Below are 23,090 nucleotides of genomic sequence, written 5' to 3'. Positions count from 1 at the left end.
GCTCCCGCGAGTCCGTGGTAACACGCGAGCGCGCGGCTGGGCGCTAGGACCCGGCGTGCAGGCGGGCGGGCGGGCGCGTCTGCGTCAGCGTCAGCGTCGGCGGCTGCGTCGGCGGCTGCGCCCGGAGGAGGAAGTCTCGCGGTGTTTCCATTTGAATTGTTTGGCGGGTGAGAGCTATGGCGGCGTCGCTCCAGCCACCCGGGAACCGGCTTTTACGAACTTATGGGGCCGCGGGCGGCGGGGGGCCGCGGTGGCGGTCGGGCCGCGCTGGCGCGCAGTGGTTCGCGCCTCAAGACCCAAAGCGTGTCTTCAGCAGCACCAGTAGCAGCGACGACCCCTCGCAGTCTGTCTCTTCCGACGATTCTGAAGACCCCGACTTCTCCTGCAGCCAGGTGGGTCAGCGGCCGAGGCGAGCTGGCGGTCGAATCTCCAAGGCCCGGCCGAGCCTGATGGTGACCCCAAGACGCCTGAGGCTGCGAGCTCGGCCCCCGCGGAAATGCAGCACCCCCTGCAACTCACTCGAATCGCCGTCCTTCCCCAGCAGCAGCCCGGGCCGCCTCAGCCCGGGCCTCAGTGTGTGCAGCCAGCCCGGGGACGGCGGCGAGCTGGGCACCAGCGCCTCCCTGTTTAGCTTACCGGCCTCTCCGGCCCCCTGCCTGGGGTCCCCAGCGCCAGGAGACAGTGTCATCGGTACTGGCCCCTCCGCCTCTCTGGAACCCACCTCTGTGGACCACGCACCTCATTCCTGCTCCCAGGAGCCAGCAACGGGAGGAGGCAGGTTCACCAGGTTGGCCCACCAAGCTCGTGCCACGCTCAGGTCAGCTCCCTTTAGCCTTGGGGACTCAGGAAACCCTGAGGATTCTGACTTTAGCACCGATGGGAAGAATATGAGGGAGCCCTGCTGTGAAAGGGAACTGATGGGGAAGATGCTGGAGAGCCCAGGTTTGTCAAGCATCCGAAAGAAGAGGGCCACAGGCCAGGATTCCTGTCAAGAGATTGGGGCTCAAGGGGCTGTCCAGACAGAATATGAGGAGGCTAACGGTTGCAAGGGCTGTACTGTATCTGGGAAAATCAACAGGCGTGAGAGAACTGGGCCAAGCCAGAAAAGGAGACATCAGAAGACAGTAGAAACCTCCCTCCTCCATTACCACCAGTTTAAAAAGGGCGAAAAGATGGGAAGAGATTCATTTCTAATCCAGGACCTGACTCATTTACAGAATGACTGCTCTTGGACCAAAGCCAGGGCTTCCTTCAGTTTCCACAAGAAGAAGATCGTGACTGCTGTGTCAGAAGTGTACAGCAGCTATGCCGCTGCCAGTTCTCCCTCTGGGTCCCTTGTATCAGAATATTCAAACCCTCCTGTCATGAATGGAACAAACAGTGCTCAGTCCCCTTGGCACTCTTCTTCCATGTACTTGCTAAGCCCCTTAAAGACCCCACATGTCGCGGACCAAAAGGCATCTGATGCTGAAAAGGTTTATAGGGAATGCAACCAGGAGGGTCCTGTCCCCTTTAGCTCTTGCCTTTCCACGGAAAAACTGGAATGCTGTGAGAAGATTGGGGAAGGAGTGTTCGGTGAAGTGTTTCGAACAATTGCTAATTGTACACCTGTAGCCCTAAAAATCATTGCTATTGAAGGGCCAGATTTAATCAATGGAGCCCATCAGAAAACTTTTGAGGAAATCCTTCCGGAGATCATCATCTCCAAAGAGTTGAGCCTCTTGTCTGATGAGGTATGCAACCGCACAGAAGGCTTTATTGGGCTGAACTCAGTGCACTGTGTTCAAGGACCTTACCCTCCCTTGCTCCTCAAAGCCTGGGATCACTATAACTCAACCAAAGGGTCTGCAAATGACCGGCCTGACTTTTTTAAGGAAGACCAGCTCTTCATTGTGCTCGAATTTGAGTTTGGAGGGATTGACTTAGAGCAAATGAGAAAGCAGTTGTCCTCCATAGCTACTGCAAAGAGCATTCTACACCAGATCACCGCATCCCTCGCCGTGGCAGAGGCATCACTGCACTTTGAGCACCGAGACTTACACTGGGGGAATGTGCTCTTAAAGAAAACCAGCCTCAAAGAAGTCCACTACACCCTCAACGGGAAGACAGGTACCATCCCCACCCGTGGGGTGCAAGTCAACATCATTGACTACACCCTGTCACGTTTGGAGCGGGATGGGATCGTGGTTTTCTGTGACATCTCCATGGATGAGGACCTGTTTACAGGTGAAGGTGACTACCAGTTTGAGATCTACAGGCTAATGAGGAAGGAGAGCAGCAACCGCTGGGGCGAGTATCACCCGTATAGTAACGTGCTCTGGCTACATTACCTCACAGATAAGGTTCTGAAAGAAATGACCTTCAAGACTAAATGTAACACGCCTGCCATGAAGCAAACGAAGAAAAAGATCCTGCATTTCCATAGGACAATGCTGAACTTCAGCTCTGCCACTGACCTGCTCTGCCGGCACAGTCTATTTAAGTAAGTCAGAGGTGCCTTACCCACCCCAAATGGAAAGGCCGCTGGCCTTGAAAAAGCCCCTAGTGCGGTTTTCAATCTCTATCCCCAGAGGAGGGTGAAATTCCCATTCTAATCAGCTTTTCAAACAAGAATTTTGTTTCCAAGTGGAAACCGAAATATTTGTGGAAATATTTAAACAAGTGTTCTATGAAAATAAACTACACATGACAGCAAGTGTTTACAAACTATAAGCCCTCTTTCTGTCAGCAGAGTCTATTCTATGGGTTTCTTTCCATAGTTTCGTTTTTGAGCCTTGACACTTTATATAGCCTAGGGGGGGAAAAAGTCAGGAAAGCCCAAGGCCTCAGCGCTGCCATACTGATCAGAGCTTATAGGTATCATCAGGCTGGCAAGAAGCTGTAGCAAAGTAGAGACCAAGACAGACGGGGGGTGGGGTGGGGGGGGGGGGGGGCAAAGGAATATGGTTGACAGCTTATGGGGAGACATTGCAAGAAATGCTACATATTTATCAAGCTTATTTGCCAGTCACAGAGAAATAGAATTTTGCGATTTTCAACAGGAAAATAAATGTCTCCGTGGATACTAAAAAGGTTTGCGTTTTTGCTTTTTATCTAGGGAAGGAAAACAAATGTTGTTTTAAGTGTTGGGTGGTTGATATTCCTTCTGAACATGACTTTGATAATTTATTCCTAATGTGTTCCCAGCTTAACTAATCTTATTTTTACTCTTTTTCTGGAACTCTAGTTTTTATACCTTTGAGAATCCATAGTCACCCTGAAAAGAGATGCAATCGTGATAAAGAACCACCCCTAAGTACCTGAGTCTTTTTCAGATTCTTCACTGTTATAACCTGGAGCCCTTGTAATTTGATTGGAACACAGATTTGCAGCTGGAATTCAGCTCCAAAGAAATTTTCCCCATGGATCTGCAAAGTAAAGAGTGGGAAGTCAGAGTTGGTGTTGCTTTGCCACTTGTAGCTTTGCAATGTTAAGTATTAAGCACTTACATTGAAGGAGAGTTCCTTGTAGTCAGAAAGCCCCTGGCTTGTGTTCATGTACATCACTGATGGTCTGCAATTGAGAGGACATGTGTTAGGCCTTGACGCCCCCTTGTTTTAAGTGAACCTGAATACTACCAGTTGGGTACACTAGGGCAGAGGGCACCAGATCCTTAAGAGGAATCAAAGCCAAATGTCAAAGTGTAAATTGGTGGTAGGGCAGTTGGGATCAGGTAGAATATTTGAGTAGTATGTATTTGGGCTAGTTCTACATCTAATTATCATTCTTCAGTGTCCTCAGTTTTCTCCTTCCACTTCAACCCCATGGTCCCTCTTCTTTCCTCCTTAGCATCATGTCAGGACCCTTTTGTAGCAAGACTGCTTGACACTAGTACTTTCATTAGTACCGTGGGTTTCTAGAACCCACCTATTAGTGTCCTAGAGATTAATGGGAGCCTGGGTTTTAAGCAGCCTCCTCTCAAAGAAAGGCAGTGCCCATATCCAGCCTGCCCACCAGTTCCATCCACAAGAGAGAATGCCTGAAGCTGCCACGCAGGTGTTGGCCCCTTGGAGGTACTTACTTGGGCAGAACTGCAATGAAGGCATGCCGGAACTGAAGCCTGTGGGTCTCTCTAACCAAAGACCTTCTTTCATTGGCACTAAGAAATAAGAGTGTCAGTGCACAGCACACCTGCTTTGTACCTTGGCTTCCCAGGGTCATCAAGGGTCAGATAAAAGACTTTTGGCCCAGCTGGTGTTGCTTAGTAATGGTTGAGCATTGACCCATGAACCAAGAGGTCACAGGTTCGATTCCCAGTCAGGGTACATGCCGGGATTGTGGGCTCAGTCCCCAGTAGGAGGCTTGCAGGAGGCAGCTGATTGAGGCTTCTCTCTATTCCTCTTCCTCCCCCCTCTCAAAAATCAATAAAAACGAAGGAAGGAAGGGAAGGAGGGGAAAAGAGAAAGAAAAAGAAAAGAAAAAGAAGAAAGAAAGGGCTCTTGGAGATAAGCAGTATGTGAAAGAGTTTCTAGAAGACCAAACCTGTTGATTTCAAAGGGTTTCTCAACCGCAACAATATTGACATTTTGGGCCAGATAATTCTTTGTGAGGGGCTGTTCTGAATATTGTAAGATGTTTAGCAGCATCCCTGGTCCTACCCGCTAGATGCCAGTAGCACCCTCCCCTAATTCGTGTCAATCAAAAATTTCAGGTATTGCCCTGAGGGGCAGAATCACCCTCATCTGAGAACCCTTTCCCAATACTGTACCCCACCCTAACCTCAAACAGAGGTTTTACAGATGAGAGCTTTCCCAAAGTTAAATGAATCAGAATTAGAACTCCAGTCCAAGGCTCATTCTACCAGACTATACCATAATTTTACTTGATGTGTCAAGAATGTTTTAAGTATCTTTGATAACTCTGGGGACACAGGTGCTTTCACTGAGGTTCCCTTCTTCCTGGGCAGTTAGGGAGCCATAGCTCTTCTGCATGCCTGTGGGAGGGAGATCGCTCCCAGGGCCATAGCCTCTGTCTGCTGTGACACACGTACTACTTACTTTGTGACTGTCACGGTGATGTCAGCTGTCCTGTTTGGAAAGGTGCGCTCCTCTAGCTGCCAAACTACTGAAAAGTTCGCCTATTAAAAAAATAAAAATGGTCACTATACCACTCACAATTCAAACCACTTCCTATTAACTAGGCAGACCTGGGAAACAGTTCCTATTCCTCACATTTTTGTATCATAGCATGCGTCCACATTTGCTAGTCCATGGAAGCTTTTTATTCCCCTTTACAACTGAGGAAACGTCTGAGATTCCCACAGCACAAAGACCCTCAGTGGCATGTCAGGGACTCACCTCAGGACGGATAACTTTGGGTCTGATGATCCTTCCATCCTACCCGCTACTTCACTCTGCTGTACTGTAGTGAGCCAACAATTTGTCTTTGGCTGTATCCCCCACCCACCACTCCCTACTTTCAGAGCAGACTTGGCAGTTCTAAGCACAGCTATGGGTTGCCTGTACAGTAAAGGGAAGTGTGGGGCCGCAACTGAGGTTCCAATCAGGCAGGAAAGTAGAAGATACCAACTCCAGGGTAGTAAGAAGAGTCAGCCAATCCAAACACTCACAGATGACCTCTTGAGAATGGGGTGACCAATCTTGCAGTTCATGACCAGGACAGAAGCAGCTGCCTTAGGGTCATCACAATGAATGTTTGGGGAAGGAGGCTGTTAAGACAGAAAGGACTATTCTTAAAAAGCCAAAAAAAAAAAAAAAGCAGTTTCCTCACACCAATTTAGCACCATTCAAGACACTCTGCCCGGAGCTGAGGACACAGATCAGACTTGGTCCCTGTCTTCCTCACAAGCTGAGCAGAAGGGCTCAGTGGTAGATGGTTGCGTTTAAATATAAGGCCTAAGGAGTGGTTTTGTGAGAGGTACAGAGAAAGAGATGAATTCCAACTTGGAGGAATCTGAAAGTCTTCATGGGGAAGGAGACATTTGAATTGGGCCCCAGGCCAGTTAAATTAATGTACTGAGATGGGCTGGAAGGCTAACATGAGCCCCTGCACCAGCATGCTGCCTTTTTCAATCATGGTTCCTCATCTGGACCACTGAATACAGAAAATTATTTGAGCAACTATTTTCATATATATATATGTTTTTATTGACCAGACAAAGGGAGGAAGAGATAGAAACATTAATGATGAGAGAGTCATTGGTCAGCTGCCTCCTGCATGCCTCCCACTGGGGATTGAGCCGTCACCTTCTGGTTCATAGGTCAATGCTCAACCACTGAGCCACACCAGCTGGGCAACTACTATTTCCTTAATTCTCCCAAGGAAGGTGCATCATCAGTTCCATTCTAGATGCTAGGAGATCATTTCATTCTTTTTATGTAATGGATGCTATCCGGAGCAAATAGCCTAAGACCATCAGGGACAGACCAGTAGTCTGACAAAGCCAGTTAATTGGTTCATTACAATGAGAAAAAGTGCACTGGTGTGTCTTAGCAAACAAAGGAAGGCAGTTATTACAGGACTCTGGGCAAGGGTGGTGTCAGGTGAAATGTAAATGAAGCAGTGTTTTGATAGGCTCAAAGTAAAGCAGGGCTGTGTGCAAAAGGTCACTCAACATCAGGTCTGCACTGCAAAGTGGACCCAGGGACCCATTTCCTTGGAAACTATTCAGATGGATGCGAAAAGCTTTGTCCAGAAATGCTTTACGTACAGACTGCTTCTCTTTGTCGAAGTGACTTAGACTCTCCAGACAAGAGTGAGATGGTTTCATAATTACAGATACAGCTTCAAACAGCAAAGTTTCCAGTTGCCAATGACTTTAGAGAACAGAATTGCTCAGTGTTATGATACTTGACAGCTGCAGGGGGTTCTTGGGAGAAATACCATTTCCTCGTATCTTGCAGTTGGCTTTGTGTCTGCAATCCCAGGCTGATGAATGGCAGAACAGGCTTACTTTTTAGTCCTAGATAATTTATTAGAGATTATTTCTCTCTCAGAAGCTGGGTTAAGAAAGGCTGCAGGCAGGGAGGGAGGAGTGATCATGCGGCAAAATGGAACCATTGAAAGTTTGTGAGACAGAGAATGGCATGATTGGATCCATGGCATGCAGTTGGATTGGAGGGGATCCACTAGTTAATTTAGATCATTTATTAGATGGACCAAGATGAGGCTGGAGGCAGAGTTAGGAAGTTGCTATAAAAAAGCAGGTATGCAGGGAGGAAAAGCCTTGAGTGGCATGTTCCCAAAACTGCTGTCATAGTTACCTTTTGTATCCTCTTAAACTGTAAGTTTCTGGGGTAATTCAAAGCCATGCTTGTCATGTAGGAATCTTCCCCAGAGTTAGTTAGGCTAATGTTCATCGTCAGCTCCTTTGTGACACCTATCACCAATTCCTTCCTGCACAGGGTAGGCAAAAGATAAGTGTTACCAGCTTATTTGTTCTGTAAAAACCTCGATGCACTGCAATAGCACATTCAACTAACTCCTTAGATAAATTGCATAAAAGATACATTTAGCCTCTTTTCTTCCTCTTAACATAGGCAAACACCTGAACCTCCATACCCACCTCAGTTCTGTGTGACATAATAATGGCTACCATTTATTCAATACTTCCCGTGTGCCAGGGACTGTGCAAAATGCTTCACACGCTCAACTTATCCTCATAAAAACCCTACTAATAGGACGGCGATTCTTCGTTTTATAGAGAAGGAAACAGAAGCCAAGAGAGGCTCACTAACTTGCCTGAGGTCTAACAGCCTCAAAAAGGAATTGGGAGAATTGTATCTAAATCCCCTTTCTACCACCAATTCTGTGACCCTAGGCAAGGCCCTCCGTTACCCAAATCCATCCATCTCACCTCTATGGAGTAGTTTCTCTGTGCCAGATACCCTGCTCAACACTGGAGAAACAGCGGTGCACGACACAGACACTGCCCCTGCCCTGCCCCTTTTCTGACTTCCCACCCACAAAATCACTCAGGCCCTTCCAATTTAAAGGCTATGGTTTAAAATGTGGGTTTGCTCAGCCTGGTGAAGAGAAGACTTGGGGGTTCAGTTGGCCGAGGTGCTATGGGACCCCAGAGTGCAGAACTATTGAAATCTGTAGGAAAATGTATGAACAGTACAAAGAAAACTTTCTAACCACCTGAAACAGTTAAAGGCAGAATATGTAGCTCTGGGAAGTAACCATTGTGTTTTGTTGTGTTGTTTTTGTTTTTGTCACAGCTGAGAAGAGCACAGATTGATTGGAGGGAGAGAGGGGTCAGAGACAGCCTGCTGTGGAGATCCATCTGAGAGAGGACACATGCCTGAAATGAGACAGTAGTGGTTGGGATGGAGAGAAGGGATAGAACCAGAGATGGTAAGGCCGCACTTGCGAGCAGAGCAAAAAGGAGAGAGGACTCAGGATGAGTCCCAAGTTTAAAGCCAGGATGACCGATGAAGGAGAGACCGTGGGAGGAAGGGCAGAGGGTGGAAGCTGACCAGAGGAGTTCAGTCTGGGGTGTGGACAGAGGCGTTTATAGGATAAAAAGGTAGAGAAGCTGAAATGTCAGTTGGATATACTCTTCTAGAACCCAGAAAAAATGTCTGAGAGTCATCAGAATATTTTAACAGGGACAGTTTCAGAGGCCCTGAATGCAAACACTGATGTATGCACCTACAATCTTCTAGGGAGAAGGCTCCATAGTTTTTTTAGATTCTTTGGGAGATCTGTGTCCACAACAAGGTCGGAAACCACTGAAACTATTGGATGCTAAAGACTAGGCTTAATGCTACTTTTGAAAAAAGAAGCAACTGCTTGCTATGTACACTAGGGGGTGATGTAGGGCCAGCTGTGAGTGCTATATCCCTACTTCACAAGGTTTGGCTGAGGGCCATGCTTGGCTGTAATTAATTCCCTGTCTGCTTGTTAGGCTGGATTCCAAAGCACTCAAAAGTCTTAAACTGGATCCTTAGCAATTGAGTGGGCAGTGCTAAGCCGGGCACTTTTGAGACACAAGTCCTGCAAATGTCTATGAGAAGACTTACCAGGACTCAGGGAGCAGTGTTCTTCCCCACGGCACCAGCTCTAGCACTAGCCATCAGTACCGTGTTACACACGCAGCTCTAGAAGCCAGGAGGGCATTTTAAGACCACCATGTGTCCCAAACCAAACTCGTGATCTTTTCCTCCCCGCCCTGCCTTCCAAAGCCTTCTTCCAAAGGCTTCCCCTGTTCAGTTCTCAACATCACCGCCATCCTAGAATTCAGTGTTGCCTAGTAGAGCTTTTGCAGTAATGGAAATGGTCTGTAGCTGTGTTGTTTGTATCACCAAACTCATGTGGTTATTGAGTACCTGAATCGTGCATAGTACAGCCGAGGGGCTGAAATGTTAATCTTATTTAATTTTAATTAATTTAAATTGGACAGCACAGTTCTAAATGCTCAATCTGAAACCTTGAAAGACGTCTTAGACCCCTCTCTTTCCCTCACTCCCCACATCCAGTGTGCCATCAAATCCTATGGGCTCTAACTTCAGAGTATAACCACCTTCATTGCTACTACACTGGCCCAGGTCACCATGACCTCTCACCTGAGTTGTTATAAGAGCTCCTTACTATCTCCCTGCCTCTGCCTTTGCTCCTACAGTCTACTTGCAACACAGCAGCAAGAATAATTGGGTTGAAAATGAAAGATCATTCCTTCCTCTGGCTTCCCAGCTCCCAGGAAAAGCCTGAGCAGCCCATGCGACCTTCCCCTGCCCACACAGTACCCTCCCTCGTTCCACTGCAGCCACACTGCTGTCCTGGCCGTTCCTCCCACCTCCAGGTGTGCTCCTGCCTCAGGGCACTGGCAGTTGCTCTTCCTTCAGATAACCACATAGCTCATCTCTCGCCCTCCTCCTGCGTGTACCAAAATGCCTCCTCAGCGTGCCCTCTCCTGACCACTCGATTTAAAGCTGCCACCCCACCTCCACCCAGCACTCCCTCCCGCCTTCCCTGCATCACTTTTCTTCATGGTACATCCTGACAACATGCTATTTACTTATTTATTATCTTCTCCCCCTAAAAGCAGGAGGAGGGCAGGGCTCTGTGTCTGTGCTGTTCACTGCTGTATCTGCAGTACCTAGAGCGCTTGGCACAGAATAGATGCTCCATTTTTTGGCACAGAGTAGACGTTTAAATATTTACTGAATTAAGTACTTTGGTTAAGAGGTGAGTCAGGGAAGAGGGTACCTCTAACTGAGGTGGTTCTAGGAGCAGGAGACACTGGGTTATGAAAATAGCATTGCCCGGGCTGTCAAGAGACCTGGGTTCAAGTCCACCAGATGACCCCTGTGACCCCATGCAGGCTCTCAACTACTGAGTCTGTTCTCCAATCTATAAAATGGGAAAGCAAATCTCTGTTGCCTCCCCCATGGGGTGGCTGAGGAAGCAATGAGATAATAAATGCAAAGCCCTTTGTGGGCCACAAGGGGAAGGAGAAGGGAGTGAGCAACTGATCCTGATGAAGGGTTGGCCCAGGTAAGCGTCAGGAGGAAGTTAACTGCAGAAATGGTGATCACTGGATCCGACTCACTGAGAGGTGGTGGTGGCCAGCTGTAACTCAGCAACACAAAACAGCTTATTCTTGCAGGCCTTCTCATAGGGCAGCTGTAACGAGACAGGGGCAGGATCAGCCCAGGGATCCGCCATCCCCAGCAGCCTGCCTCGTGATCTTAGGACACGCCTGTCCCCCCTGCTACTCGAGAAGTGCAGTTACAGGCAGGTGAAGGCTGACAGCTGGGGTTGTCACATGGCTGTGACTGTGACATTCCTTGATCTGTCAGGGGTAGAGGAGGAACAGTCAGGTAACAGATGACAGGTGACAGTCTGTCAGGCAGGGGGTGTGCTTGGTCCTACACAGGTATACCATGAGTCAGGCCTCTCGCCAAGGTCAAAAATAGGGTGACCTTCATGGAATGGTGGATATGCCTGCCACATTTCTATCATGAGAATTAAGCAGCAACACTCACAACTCACTATGTACTTTGAAATTCTGGGGAGGAAAACCTATGTGAGGAAGAATTTCCTTAGTCCTTTCAAGTAGAGGTGGGAACAGCAGGGACACAAATGAAGGACACCTGACCAAGCACGGTCACAGTCCAGTCCTGCTCGCCCTCTGACCCCATGGCTAGTCTTCTCTGGAGGTTAACTATTCCCCTAGCAATCTTGCCTATACTAAACCAAACTAACTCAGAGAGTCACGTTGGGTCCAAAGGCCCAGTCAAGGTTGAAAAGCCCTAGTTCAAGTTGAAAAATCAAAGTTTCTAAAGAATCTGGGTTTATTTTTTATTATGAAGGAAACAGCCAGCTCCTTAACTGGAAAATCTCTGCATTTATCTCCCCAGCGGCCACTGACCACGTCAGCAGCTTAATGCAAGGATGCGCCCAGGGCCTGGAGCGGGACTGGAGCCCAGAGCTGGAAAGGAAACCTACTTCCTGGAGCAGGGAGATGTGATTTGCAGAAGTCAGAGCCTGATACTCCAACTGGGTCAACAGTTTGGGGCAAAGTTTTTTTTTGTTTGTTTTGTTTTTAATATAGCCAAGTAGCCTGCTCTCTTTCACTTAATCCCAGTGAGAGAGCAGGGTTAAACTACCTTATGCTCCCAGCCAGAACTCATTCTCTGGAAACATCTGTGTGCTTAAACTAACACCAAAGCACCCCTCCTCATCCATTTTACCAGTGGAATAAAAATTTTCTTTGCCAAACCATCAAAGTAATCATGGATTAAAATAAGAATCATGAATGGATGTTAAACAGGATACGTGCATAATCTCAAAGCATCTCTCCATAAGATACTGATTAATGATCAAAGGAAGAGCACCAGTAGTGGGTCAAAGCAGTGTGGCCCCTGATATGATGCACTTAGAAGGACATCACGTCTATGAAATTCTTGCCCAAAACGCACAACCTAATATAATCATGAGGAAACACCAGACAAATTCAAATTGAGAAACTTTCTACAAATTAACTGGCCTGTACCCTTTGAAAATGCTGAAGTTGTTAAAGACTGAGAAACAGCTCCAAATTAAAGGAGACCAAAGATAAGTGATGACAAAATGCAATAAATGATCCTGGACCAGCAGAAAAAGATTTTTTTCTTTTGCAATAAAGGACATTAATAGGACAACTGATGAAATTTAAATAAATTAGATAATAGCATTTCATTATTATTAATTTCCTGGTTTTGATCACTGCACTGAGGTTGTATAAGAGTGTCCTTGTTTTTTAGGAAATATATGCTGAATATTGAAGAGGCATCACATCTATAAATTGCTCTCAAATGGTTCAGAAATATAAATGTGTGTAATGTGAGTAATGTACATGTATATACATATGTGTACTGTCTGTATATATAGTGAGAAAGAACGATAAACAATGTGAGTGATAAAACGTGATGAATTGTGAAGATGTTAACATTTTGGAAATCTGGATAAAGAATGCATGGGGATTATTTGGACTATTCTTATAACTTTATAGTAAGCCAACAATTTCAAAATAAAGTTTAAAAACAAAATATATATAATTAGTGATAATCTGCTTATTGACAAAACTTTATTATATTAGTTCTCCCAATCTTTTCTGCATCTAACTTGCTGTCAATACCAATTTTTAAAAAATTCTTTACAAAATAAATAAACTATTATAAATTTAAAATAAAGTCTCTTGCCTAAAAAATTAAGATGACAATCTTTGTTCATAGAGGAACGTGATTGCCTCTCTTCCTGGGCAGATGAGCAGTGAAAACAGTCACCCTGCTTATGTTGCTCTCTTATTTCTATTTACTATTTGTTGTTTTTTTGTTTGTTTTGTGTTTTTAGAGAGAGAGGGAGAGATGGATTTGTTGTCCCACTTACTTATGCATCATTAGTTGATTCAAACCCGAAACCTTGGCCTATCAGGATGACACTAACCAACGGAGCTACCCAGCCGGGGCTCTATTTACTATTTGTGATTAATACATTAGGTATTGCCCAAAGCTGGAGCTAAAATCTTGTATAATTTAATTAACATGGAACATTTGGGTAAAATGCTACCTGAAGCTTTTCTGTGCCAGCATGAACTACTATTGGCTTTTTAGTTTTAATTTTGGAGGCTCAATTCATTCCAGCTGACCGTAATTATTACCCTTTAATGCACACATTGATCCTGCTGCTTATACCCCTGGTAGGGTATAGGTTTGGTGGGCCAGACATTCGGCCTGAAGGCCCTGGGCAGGCCCTGGGTAGACACGGGACCCCCCACCACATGGCCATCAGAGAGCCTGCCAAGGCAGGCAATGTATTCATATGCTTCATTAAATATTTAGCAAGCACTCTGTGAACATGAAGGAACTAGCGTTGGGTGGTAATTTGGAGGTGTGCTTACCCCCTAGTGAGGCCCACTTGTGCAGCACGGAGGCCAAATGCTGTCTGAAGACCCTCCCAATTCTAACATTCTTTGAAGTTAGGGGAGCAGGTGCTTTTGGGGGATGGCTTCCCAGAGGGTCTGGTTCTAGCTGTGGGTAGAGTCACCTGGAAGACGGCAGAGGGCTCTCTGTAGATGTCCAGGACAGGGTGGGGGTGGTCCCTCTGGCCCTTGGAGGTCTGGAGTTGGTAGCTGACTTTGACACTAATGTTGGAGAAGCAGTCCTCTTCACAGAGCTGCAGAGCCACCAGGGAACGCAGAGTTGCAGTTGGATGTGGGGAGAAGATGACAAGGAGAAGACCTTTAACTTTGGTGTAGCCATAATAAGAAATAAACAATGAAAGTGGTGAGCTGGAAGTCCCAAGCCTCTTCCACATAAGCCAGGCTGAAGGGAAGCTTTCATCTAACCGAGCTGCTGAGAGCGGTGGAAAAACCTCCCTATGGATCTCCTATGGCCTCAGGCCTCATAACTCCTTATGGTTTCCACCCCAACCCCAAAGGGGCTCTGGCCATCATAAGTCAAAAACTGACTTGGCTTTATTCAGAGAGCAAATGGGAGGCGTGAAAGGGAAGACTCGTGGTCACATCTGTGTGACAAAGATATTTCTCAAAGCAGCATGGAGGGCCTGTCAGAGACGGAAGAGCCCGAATAAAGAGATGGCCTGGGACGACATTTCCCTTCTCTCGGAGTGAGACTTTCTGCCAGGGCAGAAGCTCTGAGCACGAGACGGCAGATGAGGGAGACCCCCTGTGGAGAGGGTAGAGCGCGCTCTTATTCAAAGAAACCGTGGACTCGCTAGAAACTCATTCCTGATCCAATTAACAACTGGAGCGGGTGTGGGAACAGACTGTAGTCAAAAGCATAATTTATGAGGTTGTTGGAATAAATGATCCTTATAGGTCCAAAGTTCTAGGTCCTGAGTCCAGACAAATACATTTTTTTCCTGTCACTAGGCACCTTTGTCAGGAGTAAACCTTTGTAAAGGACAACTTTTGTGTTTCTATTTCTACTTTCTCTCATTCCGTTCTTCTGATGTGGATTCAGAGAAGGCCCCTCAGCCTCACTGTTGTTACCAGGCGAGGCCGATGACCTGGGGAGGAGAAGAAGCAGCGGCTAGAGCATCTCCCTTTTTGTGCAGATGCAGGGCAGCTCAGAGACACAGTTAGTGTTCAATCTCAGTAGGTTTCTTTCATTTGGATTTCGGGTATAATTAACTCCATCTCCCATGCCAGTATGTGGTTCTCTATTATTATTATTATTATTATTATTATTATTATTATTTTTAACCCTCACCGGAGGGATATGTTTATTGATTTCTAGAGAGAGGAAGGGGGGGGGAGAGAGATAGATATTGATCAGCTGCTTCCAATACTACCCCCCCACCCCACTAGAGATCAAACCCACCGCCCTCCTGGTGTGCGGGAGCCGCCCAGCCAGGGCTGCTATCATTTTAATTGTCTAACGTGTAGGGACGGACAGACAGCCTTCATCGCACACCCCTCAGTTCTCTCAACAACACAGACCCCTCTGGACTCTTCCAAGCCCCTCACTTGCCTCTCCCTCCATGGGGACGAGCACGCGGGGCTCACAGAGACGGGACCCGCCGCTCCACTCCTGAAGGTGGTTCTGACAACTTCTCCTGTCCGAACACTGTAGCCTCTTCCTCTGCTTCAGCACATCCACGTCCAGCGTGAAATTCAGAAATGTCTCCCTGAGGCCTGGGAGCGAAGAGCAGACCTCCTGCTGAGGCTGGGACAGTGGAGCCCCGACACAGGGCCCCAGCCCGTGGGGGGCCCCCCTGGGTGCGGCTCCGCTCGGGCGCTTCCCTGGGGCTGTGGGGCTCTTCACTTCAAAGGTACTTTGCTCAGGGTCTTTTGGCACCTGGCTAGGGTCCCTCAGTGCCCCAGCCCCAAGCCCAGAGCAGCACATTCCCAGGGCTGAGGCAGTCTCCCCTAGGAGACGGAGGACTGCGCCAGGAGGCTGGGATTAGGGGAGAAAAGAGGCGGGATAATCCAGGGAATGGAGAGTGAGACCACAGAGCAAAGCCTGAGGACAGCAGAGCTGAGAGCACCTTATGGATTACCTGGGCCAACTTCCTTAATGTACGGAACAGAAATTAGGACCGGAGAGTGAAAGACATCTGCCTAGTGTCACACAGCCACTCAGCAGCAGCCGCGGGGGCTCTGTGGCCTGAGTCCTTCAGCCTGTACGGCTGGAACTGTAGGCTTGGCATTTTCTCCGCCCATGTGTGACAATGGCCTCCTTCTGCAGTAAAGCCACCCACCCGGGAGAGTGTGTTTTCACTTGCAGGAGCCAGAGAGACATCTCAGGGATTGCTACTGAGACACCGCAGCTTGGGGACTGTTGCTGACGGATTACTCTAGAGGGGAGCTCTTTAGTTGCCAGTAAGTGCAACTGTGAAAGCCAGGCCTACCCTCTGCCTTCTAGAAACAGTTTCCCAACCAGTGCCAGGTAAGGGGTGGGAAGAGAGGCCAGGCCTCCGGCAGGTTGTCCAATCCCACCTGGGCCAGGGAGACACAGTGAGGAGCAAAGGGGAGAAGGCAGGAATCAGAGAGAGGGGAAGGGCACTTCGCAGGAGCCCCTGCGCAAGCGTGGGCAGGGTAGATGGAGGAACAGCTGTCTTTCTCTGAGTCTTCTTTCAGAAACTCAACCCCTCGCACCTGAGGAAGGGATCCAGCGCCCCTCTTCCCAGCAGGGCCAGAGACACCCCTGCAGAGTGCGGACTTAACAGCAGATTGCCCTTTTCTGGAGCAGTTCACACTAAACAGAACCTAATGTCACAGGAGCTGAGCTCCAACAGAGGGATTTCAAACATCGGGACCTCCTAACACACCTACCCTGCCCCTCTGCCCCGAAGCCAACGAGGAATGACCCCAGCACTGGGTGGATCAGCTAGGCTGCCTGTTACCTGACTTGGCAGCTGCGGTCACAGAGCTGATTTCAAAACACAAGAACACATTCACACTGCTGTTGAAGCCAATGGGCAGTGCCTTGGGGGTGAAGGTCATGGACACCTTCAGGCGAAGCACAGGTCTTGAGCTAAATAAGACAGCAAAGAGGACCATGAGAAGTGACCGTAGGACTTCTGTGTCAGTGCTTGGCTCATTCATTCATTTGATGAATATTTATTGAACATCTCTAGTGTGCCACTGCTGTTCTGAGTCTTCAGGATACAGAAGGGAAAGAGACAAGTCCCTGCTCTACTGGGCAAATAGGCAACAAGCAAATAAACAAGAAGAAACAGTAAAATGCTATGTATAGGTGATGCTATGATAAAAATAAAATCGGTTAAGGTCTTGGAGCCTGGGGGCTTCTTGGGTTGGGCAGTCAGGGATGGCCTAACTAATGAGGAGACACTGAAGTTGAGACTTGTTTACAAGAGAGAGTCAGCTATGTAAAGACCTAGGGGAAGTGCCTTCCAGGCAGAAGGCACAGCTAGTGCAAAGGGCCTGTGGCAGGAATGAGCCTGGTTTGAGGAACACAAAGGTCAGCATGACAGGAGCAGTTAGTGAGACAGGAGGTAGTAACAGGAGATGGGGAGGGAGGAGTAGCTTTGGCCATGGAGAGCTTTGTGGGCCATGGTAAGGAATTTGAGTTTTACTCTAAGTGGGAGCCACTGAGGGGTTTTAAGCAGCAGGATGAAGGGGTCGCTCTGGCTGCTATGTGGAGAATGGGGCACAGGGCGTGGAGGCAGGGAAGACCGCCATGGCGGTGATCCAGGTAAGAGGCGACAGTGTCTTGTATGGGGAGGTATTTTGGAGGCAGAGCCAACAAAAAAAAAAGTGTTGATGGGGTGGCACGGGAAGGGAAAGAAGAATCAGGGGTGACTCATGGAGTTTTTGTCCTGAACAAACGGTGTCATTTGCTGAGATGGGAAGCTTGGAGGGCGGCTGGTTGGGGGAGGAGAAGTGGGTGAGAATAGGAGGCCCATTTGCGACATGTTGACTCTGAGATGCCTGGGAGCGACGGCAAGGAGGGGTATTGAGTTGACAGCCAAGTCTGGGGCTTAGTGGAGAGCCTGGGCAGAGAGGTGCCCCGCCAGCTTATTTATAGCCAAGGTGCTTGATGATTCACTTAGGGATGGGCACAGGAGCTCTGAAATTCATGGTAATAATAACGGCAGCCACCATGGGGCACTGTGCTAAATTCTTGGCATAGATTCTCTCAGTTAATCCTCAGGACCCTGTGAGGTGAGCACTATTACTATTCCCACTTGTAGGAAATTGGGACTTAGAGTTCAATAACCTGGCCAAGCTCACAGCGTCAAGTGAGAGCTGAGGCTCAAACCCAGAAGGGCCAAGCCCCTAACCACCTACTTTCTCCTGTCAGTGCCTGGTATCTTCATGGGGTCATTTAGGGCAGGGAAGTGGGTGAGGCTGGGGTCTGGCACCCCGGGAGGGAGGACAGACCCCTACCGGAGCACAGTGGCGCGACCAATTGCGCCCACAGTGATGTCATCAAGGCCATTGCCATCCAAATCTAAGCCACCATCCACGGATGTGCCAAAGTAGCGGAGTCCTGGGGCCACCTCTGAGGCTCTGATGCGCTGTGGAAGAAGAAACACAGGAGTGGGGGAGGGAAAGGAGCGTCCCTTTGGTTTTACTCAAATCAGCGAACCAGTCCCCACCTCTCAATGGGAGCCCTCATTTAGAAACTGGAAAGAGCAAGGCAAGGTCTCCCGGGGAAGTGGCGTTTGAACAGAGCTGCGAAGGGCTGGTGGGACTTGACGGGGCAGACGAGGGAAGCAGGGGTGGGGCAGAGCAGGGTGGTCTAAGGAAACAGCCAGGGGCCAGTGCATGGGAACAGGAGGAGAGCCGGGTGCAAGGAGGCCTGATGGGTATTAGGCACAGCGTAGAAGGTGGGGAGGAGGCAGGAGGGGCAGGGGCGGGGGGCATGCAGAGGAGGGGCTGGGCTGGGAGAGAGCTAGAATGTTAGGATGGACATGGAGGTGACAGGCTGTGCCGAGTGTCGGGTGTCTGGGATTATCCTGGGTTTCTGGTGGGCAGGTGGGGCCCAGAGGAGCAGCGGGTCTGGGGGGGGAGAGGGTGCTTTCTGTTGGGCAGCGTGAGAGTGAGATGCTTCGGAGCCATCCAGGTGAGGTGCTCAGGAGGCAGCTGCACATAGGGGACCGGAGCATGGAAGAGAAACTAGCTGGAGGTGGGTGAAAGCGCCCATAAAAGATATGGCATGAGAGGCTGGCAACAGAGCCCTGGGGGGTGAGAGTTAAGGCCCCAGACACTCAGGGGGATAGGAGCCAGAGAAGGGGCAGAAAGAGAGGAGCAGGATCTGAGGCAGGTCCACGGTCGGGAATTCCAAAGGGGGACGCAGGGCAGGGAAGTAGATGTTGCCACAAGCTCCTGCCCCACCTGAAGGGTCTGGATGAGGCCCTGGCCGGGAACCTCCCACCAGCCAGAGTGACTTGTGCCCTTCATTGGAGACTCCCAACCCTGTGGGACTGCCTGGCACTTAGACCTGGAGCTGACTTGGGGCTCAGGCCATTACATCTTGGGGGTCACTGTCCCAGAGCAGAGGCAGGAGAGAGCCCTGCAGGTCACCTGCGAGGGGCTGGTCGAGAGGCCATCCCTGCGTCCGTTGTAAATATACACACTGCCGAAGCTGGTGCCATCATCTGCCCCCAGGCCCTCCAGGGGGGCCCCGATGGCCACATCTGTGAGACTGTCCTCGCTGATGTCCCCCACTGTGGCCATGGCGAAGCCAAATCGAGCGTCAGTGAACCCAGGCTGCCCACTCAGCGTGCGCGCCAAGGAGAAGGAACCGTCCTGCAAGCAAACAGGCAGCTCAGCCCTCAGGACGGGGCTGCCGGGCGCCCACCCCATTGCCACCCTAGGAGGCGTGCTCACTGGACTTGGCCATTCGGATTCTCTGGCAGGGAGTCTGAGGCTCAGAAAAGGAAAGGACTTTCCCAAGGTCGCACAGTGAGCGAGAGGTAGAGCTGGGGTCCTGCCTTGCAGCTCAGGACCAGAGCCTGCTCCCACGGTTAGCGGGACAGGACTGGCCATTGGGAGGCCTGGGTTCTAGTCTTGGCTCTACCCCACATTTGCTGTGTAAACTTGGACAAGTTTTAACATCACAGCTTCCTAACCTGTAAGTGTGAGTGACAGCTATTCCCACAGTTACTGGAAAAACAGGCGAGGTGATAGACAAAACCTGCTTTGTCAATCGTGCTGCTACTGGGGATGCTATCACCACCAATATGAGACGATGAGATGGGGAAAGTGAGAAAGTGGGGTCCAGGAAGGTGGGGAGCTGCTGTCCACCTGGCTGCCATCCACCCTGAGCACCTCCCCATTGCTGCAAGGCAGGGCCAGGGCAATCCCAGCCTCCCTCCCCTCTACACCAGGCTGAGTGGCCACAGCCCCTGTGAGCCTGCGAAGATGGAGACTCTCCCACCTGCCCATTCAGACGGTACACGTAGACTCGGCCTTCCTGTCCGTGAACGTGGTAAAACGGAGCAGCCACCAACAGGAAGTCCGTGGTTCCATCCATGTTGATGTCCATGGGACACAGCTCAGAGCCAAAATAGGACCCCATCTACAGCCCAGGAAGAGCTCGATTCACAGGGAGCTCTGGGGAGGCCCCTCCCCGACCCCTCTGCATGGCCAGACCCCTGTTTCTACTCTTCCTGGGCCACCAGCTTTGGCTCATTCCAGATCAATCTGTTCACCAGAGTAACAGAGGACACTGGAAGAGCAGCCTGACCACCCCCGCAGTGGGGAGCCCCCGGCAATCAGACATGCGGAGCCAGGGCAGAGGCACTGAGTTCTGCCCAGGCTGGGTCTCTAACCCACTGTGTGCCCTGGAGCCCATCCCTTTCCCTTGGGCCCCTGGATTCCCGTCTGTCGTAATGGATGGGGTCCCGTGGTCCTTCCCCAGCAGGCACCTGCTCTCCCTCCAGCACTGGCATGAAGTTGGTCCCTCTGCTCTCCTTCTGCAGCTCAAACACGGCACCTCGCTGCTTGTGCCGGGGAGCCCCCGCCACGTAGGAGAGGCCACGGGCCTTGTGCAGCACAGCCACCGAGTATCCTGGGGCAGGGGTGGGGTGGTTGTGGTCAGGAGCTCGCCCAGGCCATGTCTCTGCCCCCCGCCCCCTGCCACCTTCCCAGCCAGGCCTTCAAAGTGGCCTGGGCAGGAAGACAAAATAAGAGGCTGTCCTCATCTTTTTAAAACTTGGCCTCAGGGGGCTCTCCCACTTACCCACTGTTGCTGGCCACACACATGTGCCCCCCACACAGATGTGATGTGCACACATCATCATGTGTACAGCTTCACTCAAAATATACCCATTCGCACACCCAGTATATAAGACTGAGGTGAGAGGTGAAGGGTCACCCACCACTATCATTCATGGTGAGGCCCCACCTTCCCTAGGCAGTCATCCAGGGCCACCCCACGAACTGAGTACCGAGCAGACCCTGTCCCCTCCCAGAAGGCCCTAATTTTCAGCCTCCAAGTCCCTAACCAGGCCCATCCTTCAGTCCAGGTGACCAACCTGGGCCATTCCCAACTAGGAAGCTTAGTGCAGCCTAAGGTGAAACTTCAGTGACCCTGCCTAGGCCCTGCCCTCACCCAGGTGGTCCCCAGGCCCTGCCCTCACCCAGGTGGTCCCCAGGCCCCGCCCTCACCCAGGTGGTCCCCAGGCCCCGCCCTCACCCAGGTGGTCCCCAGGCCCCGCCCTCACCCAGGTGGTCTCTAGGCCCCGCCCTTACCCAAGTAGCTGTGCTTTTCTGCCTTGGTATCCACCACCGTCTGGTTCAAGAAGTGGCCCCGGGGGTGGCGGCGGCTGTACATGTCATAGAGCAATACGCCCCCAGACCAGTCGAAGGCCCCGACAGCACCGAGCAGCACCTGCCCCTGCAGGGGACAAGGGTTGGAGGCCATCTGAGCTGGAGGTACCCAGGGCCAGCCACTGCGGCCTCAGGTCTACCGGCCAGCACAGCGAACCTTGTGATGGGGGGGAAGGGGACATTCCAGGCCCTGTGCCCACCTGGCCAGAGATGCAGGAGGAAGGTGAGATGGCAAACACTGGGTTCCTGCCTTGTCCCCTGACCCTGTCAGAGGAGCTGTCCCTCTAATATCAACACCCCCCAGAGCAGAAAGCTGCCAGAGCCCGGGTGTGAGGCACTGAAAAAGTGTGACTGAGAAGACAGTGCTCTTCTTCCCCGCAGGGTGCCCCGCCTGGCCTGGTACACAGGCCCACCCGGCTTGAGTGGCAGCTCTACCACGCACGAGGGCCATGTCCTCGCTGTGGCTGCATCTCAGCTCCCCTGCGCGAACAGTGCCCCTGGGGGAGAAGCAGGCAACTCGGCAAGCTGGCCCAGGCCAAAGCCTGCTACTAGTCTGTATTTTCGGAACTGCTCAGTCCTTGAGCACACAGGACGAGACAACCTCTATATGAACATGGCCACTCTTTTGTCTACCTCAGAGTCCAGCCTAGGGCGAGCAAGCAGAAGTGTTTTCTGTTATACCCACAGCTCCTTCAGAGGCATCACCGCAGGAGGCAGAGCCCTGCACTGTGGCCAAGGGTCCCCGAGGTCCTGGGTGTCACTGGGGGCCTCCTCCATGGCGAACCTGCCTCGTGCTGAGTTGGCCACGTACCTCATCCAGGATCTGGGCGCTGAACCCGATCTGTGCCAGCTCGAAGTGGAGGGCTTCTCCGACCGTGCCTGGAAGCCAAGAGGCCCAGTGAGACACTGCTCTGGGCAAGGTGAAGGGAGAAACTGAGCCGGGGAAGGGTCCAGCCTGGCCTCGCTCCCGGACGGAACCAGGTTTGGTTTGATGGGACGAGCACCAGGCTTAGAGACATGGGTCCTGCTTTAGCAGCTACTGGAAGAGAGCCTGGGGAGTCCCCTCCCTCTTCAGGGCCTCCGTTTCCTCATCCGTGAGCTCCTGGGAGCAGGAACCATGCCCCGGTCATCCTTCTTCCTCCAGCACCAGGTCAGTTCATCAGAGCTTCATGGAGATGTGAGAAGTGCAGAGGTCTGGGAATATTGTCACCTTTTTAGGCATGGAACAGCTGAGGCTCAGAGGTGACAGGAGTTGCCCTGAGTGCCACATGGAGGTAGGCCAGGGGTGGGGCTGGAGGGCAGGGCTCAGACCTCCTGCTCAATGCCAAGGGGGCAGCCACAGGGTGGCTGAGGCACCTGGAGCCCTCACCTTCTATGCGAATGATTCTTTGCTGCAGTTGGCTCAGCAGCCCATCCAGTGCCGCGTAATTGGTCACCTTGAAGGCATGGGTCTCCTTGGGGTCCGAGGCGATCAGCTTCAGTTCATCTTCAGTCTTCTTCTTTTTAAATGCCTCTCCTACCTGCATAGAGGCCCCGGATCAATGGGTCAGCACCATGAGGGCTGGCTGGTTCCTGAGCCCCGAGGTCTTTCCAGGCCCAGGGAGAGGGCTGAGCCTCATCACTTGGCCTTCAGGAACTCCATCACTTGCCCCCTACTTTCCCTGCTTCCTGTTCTCTCCCAAACACACAGTTTTACCAAACTACATGTGCTTTCCTGAACACACCAGGCTCCTTCTCACCTCTGCACATGCTGTTCCCTCTGCCTGCAGAGCCCTTCCCTCCTCCCCAGTTACTCCTGTCTGACCTCCAAGACTCAGCTCAGCACCATCTCTTCCAG

The 23,090-nt window shown here is 50.7% G+C and overlaps 2 protein-coding genes across 4 annotated transcripts in view; one reads left to right on the top strand and one right to left on the bottom strand.

Moving 5' to 3' along the window:
• Positions 1–23,090, bottom strand: part of ITGAE (integrin subunit alpha E) — a 54,039-nt gene that overhangs the window by 7,229 nt on the left and 23,720 nt on the right. The window contains exons 10-26 of the mRNA XM_087825949.1: positions 22,623–22,773; positions 22,065–22,132; positions 21,176–21,320; positions 20,350–20,492; positions 19,860–20,000; positions 19,004–19,228; positions 17,864–17,994; positions 16,357–16,487; positions 14,982–15,145; positions 13,534–13,662; positions 10,556–10,629; positions 7,263–7,395; positions 5,609–5,707; positions 5,037–5,116; positions 4,061–4,138; positions 3,489–3,552; positions 3,300–3,407 (exon numbers count right to left, since the gene is read on the bottom strand). Of these exons, the coding sequence (XP_087682075.1) occupies positions 3,300–3,407; positions 3,489–3,552; positions 4,061–4,138; positions 5,037–5,116; positions 5,609–5,707; positions 7,263–7,395; positions 10,556–10,629; positions 13,534–13,662; positions 14,982–15,145; positions 16,357–16,487; positions 17,864–17,994; positions 19,004–19,228; positions 19,860–20,000; positions 20,350–20,492; positions 21,176–21,320; positions 22,065–22,132; positions 22,623–22,773 (2,064 nt within the window). The remainder of the gene's footprint in view (positions 1–3,299; positions 3,408–3,488; positions 3,553–4,060; positions 4,139–5,036; positions 5,117–5,608; positions 5,708–7,262; positions 7,396–10,555; positions 10,630–13,533; positions 13,663–14,981; positions 15,146–16,356; positions 16,488–17,863; positions 17,995–19,003; positions 19,229–19,859; positions 20,001–20,349; positions 20,493–21,175; positions 21,321–22,064; positions 22,133–22,622; positions 22,774–23,090) is intronic.
• Positions 177–12,661, top strand: HASPIN (histone H3 associated protein kinase). Of its 3 annotated transcripts, none has more exons than XM_087825950.1 (2): positions 177–2,482; positions 11,367–12,661. In XM_087825950.1, the coding sequence occupies exons 1-2, from the start codon at positions 177–179 to the stop codon at positions 11,374–11,376; spliced, it is 2,316 nt and encodes a 771-aa protein (XP_087682076.1). In that variant the 3' UTR covers positions 11,377–12,661. The 3 variants fall into 3 exon arrangements, with proteins under 3 accessions (XP_087682076.1, XP_087682077.1, XP_016056422.2); XM_087825951.1 differs by lacking the exon at positions 11,367–12,661 and adding an exon at positions 8,223–8,308; XM_016200936.2 differs by lacking the exon at positions 11,367–12,661 and having other exon boundaries at positions 177–2,728.

This window comes from Miniopterus natalensis, chromosome 17 (assembly GCF_054644295.1).
Source record: "Miniopterus natalensis isolate mMinNat1 chromosome 17, mMinNat1.hap1, whole genome shotgun sequence".
Lineage (NCBI taxonomy): Eukaryota > Metazoa > Chordata > Mammalia > Chiroptera > Miniopteridae > Miniopterus > Miniopterus natalensis.
Note: the sequence above shows the minus strand (reverse complement) of the source record. Positions and strands in the feature narration are given on the sequence as shown.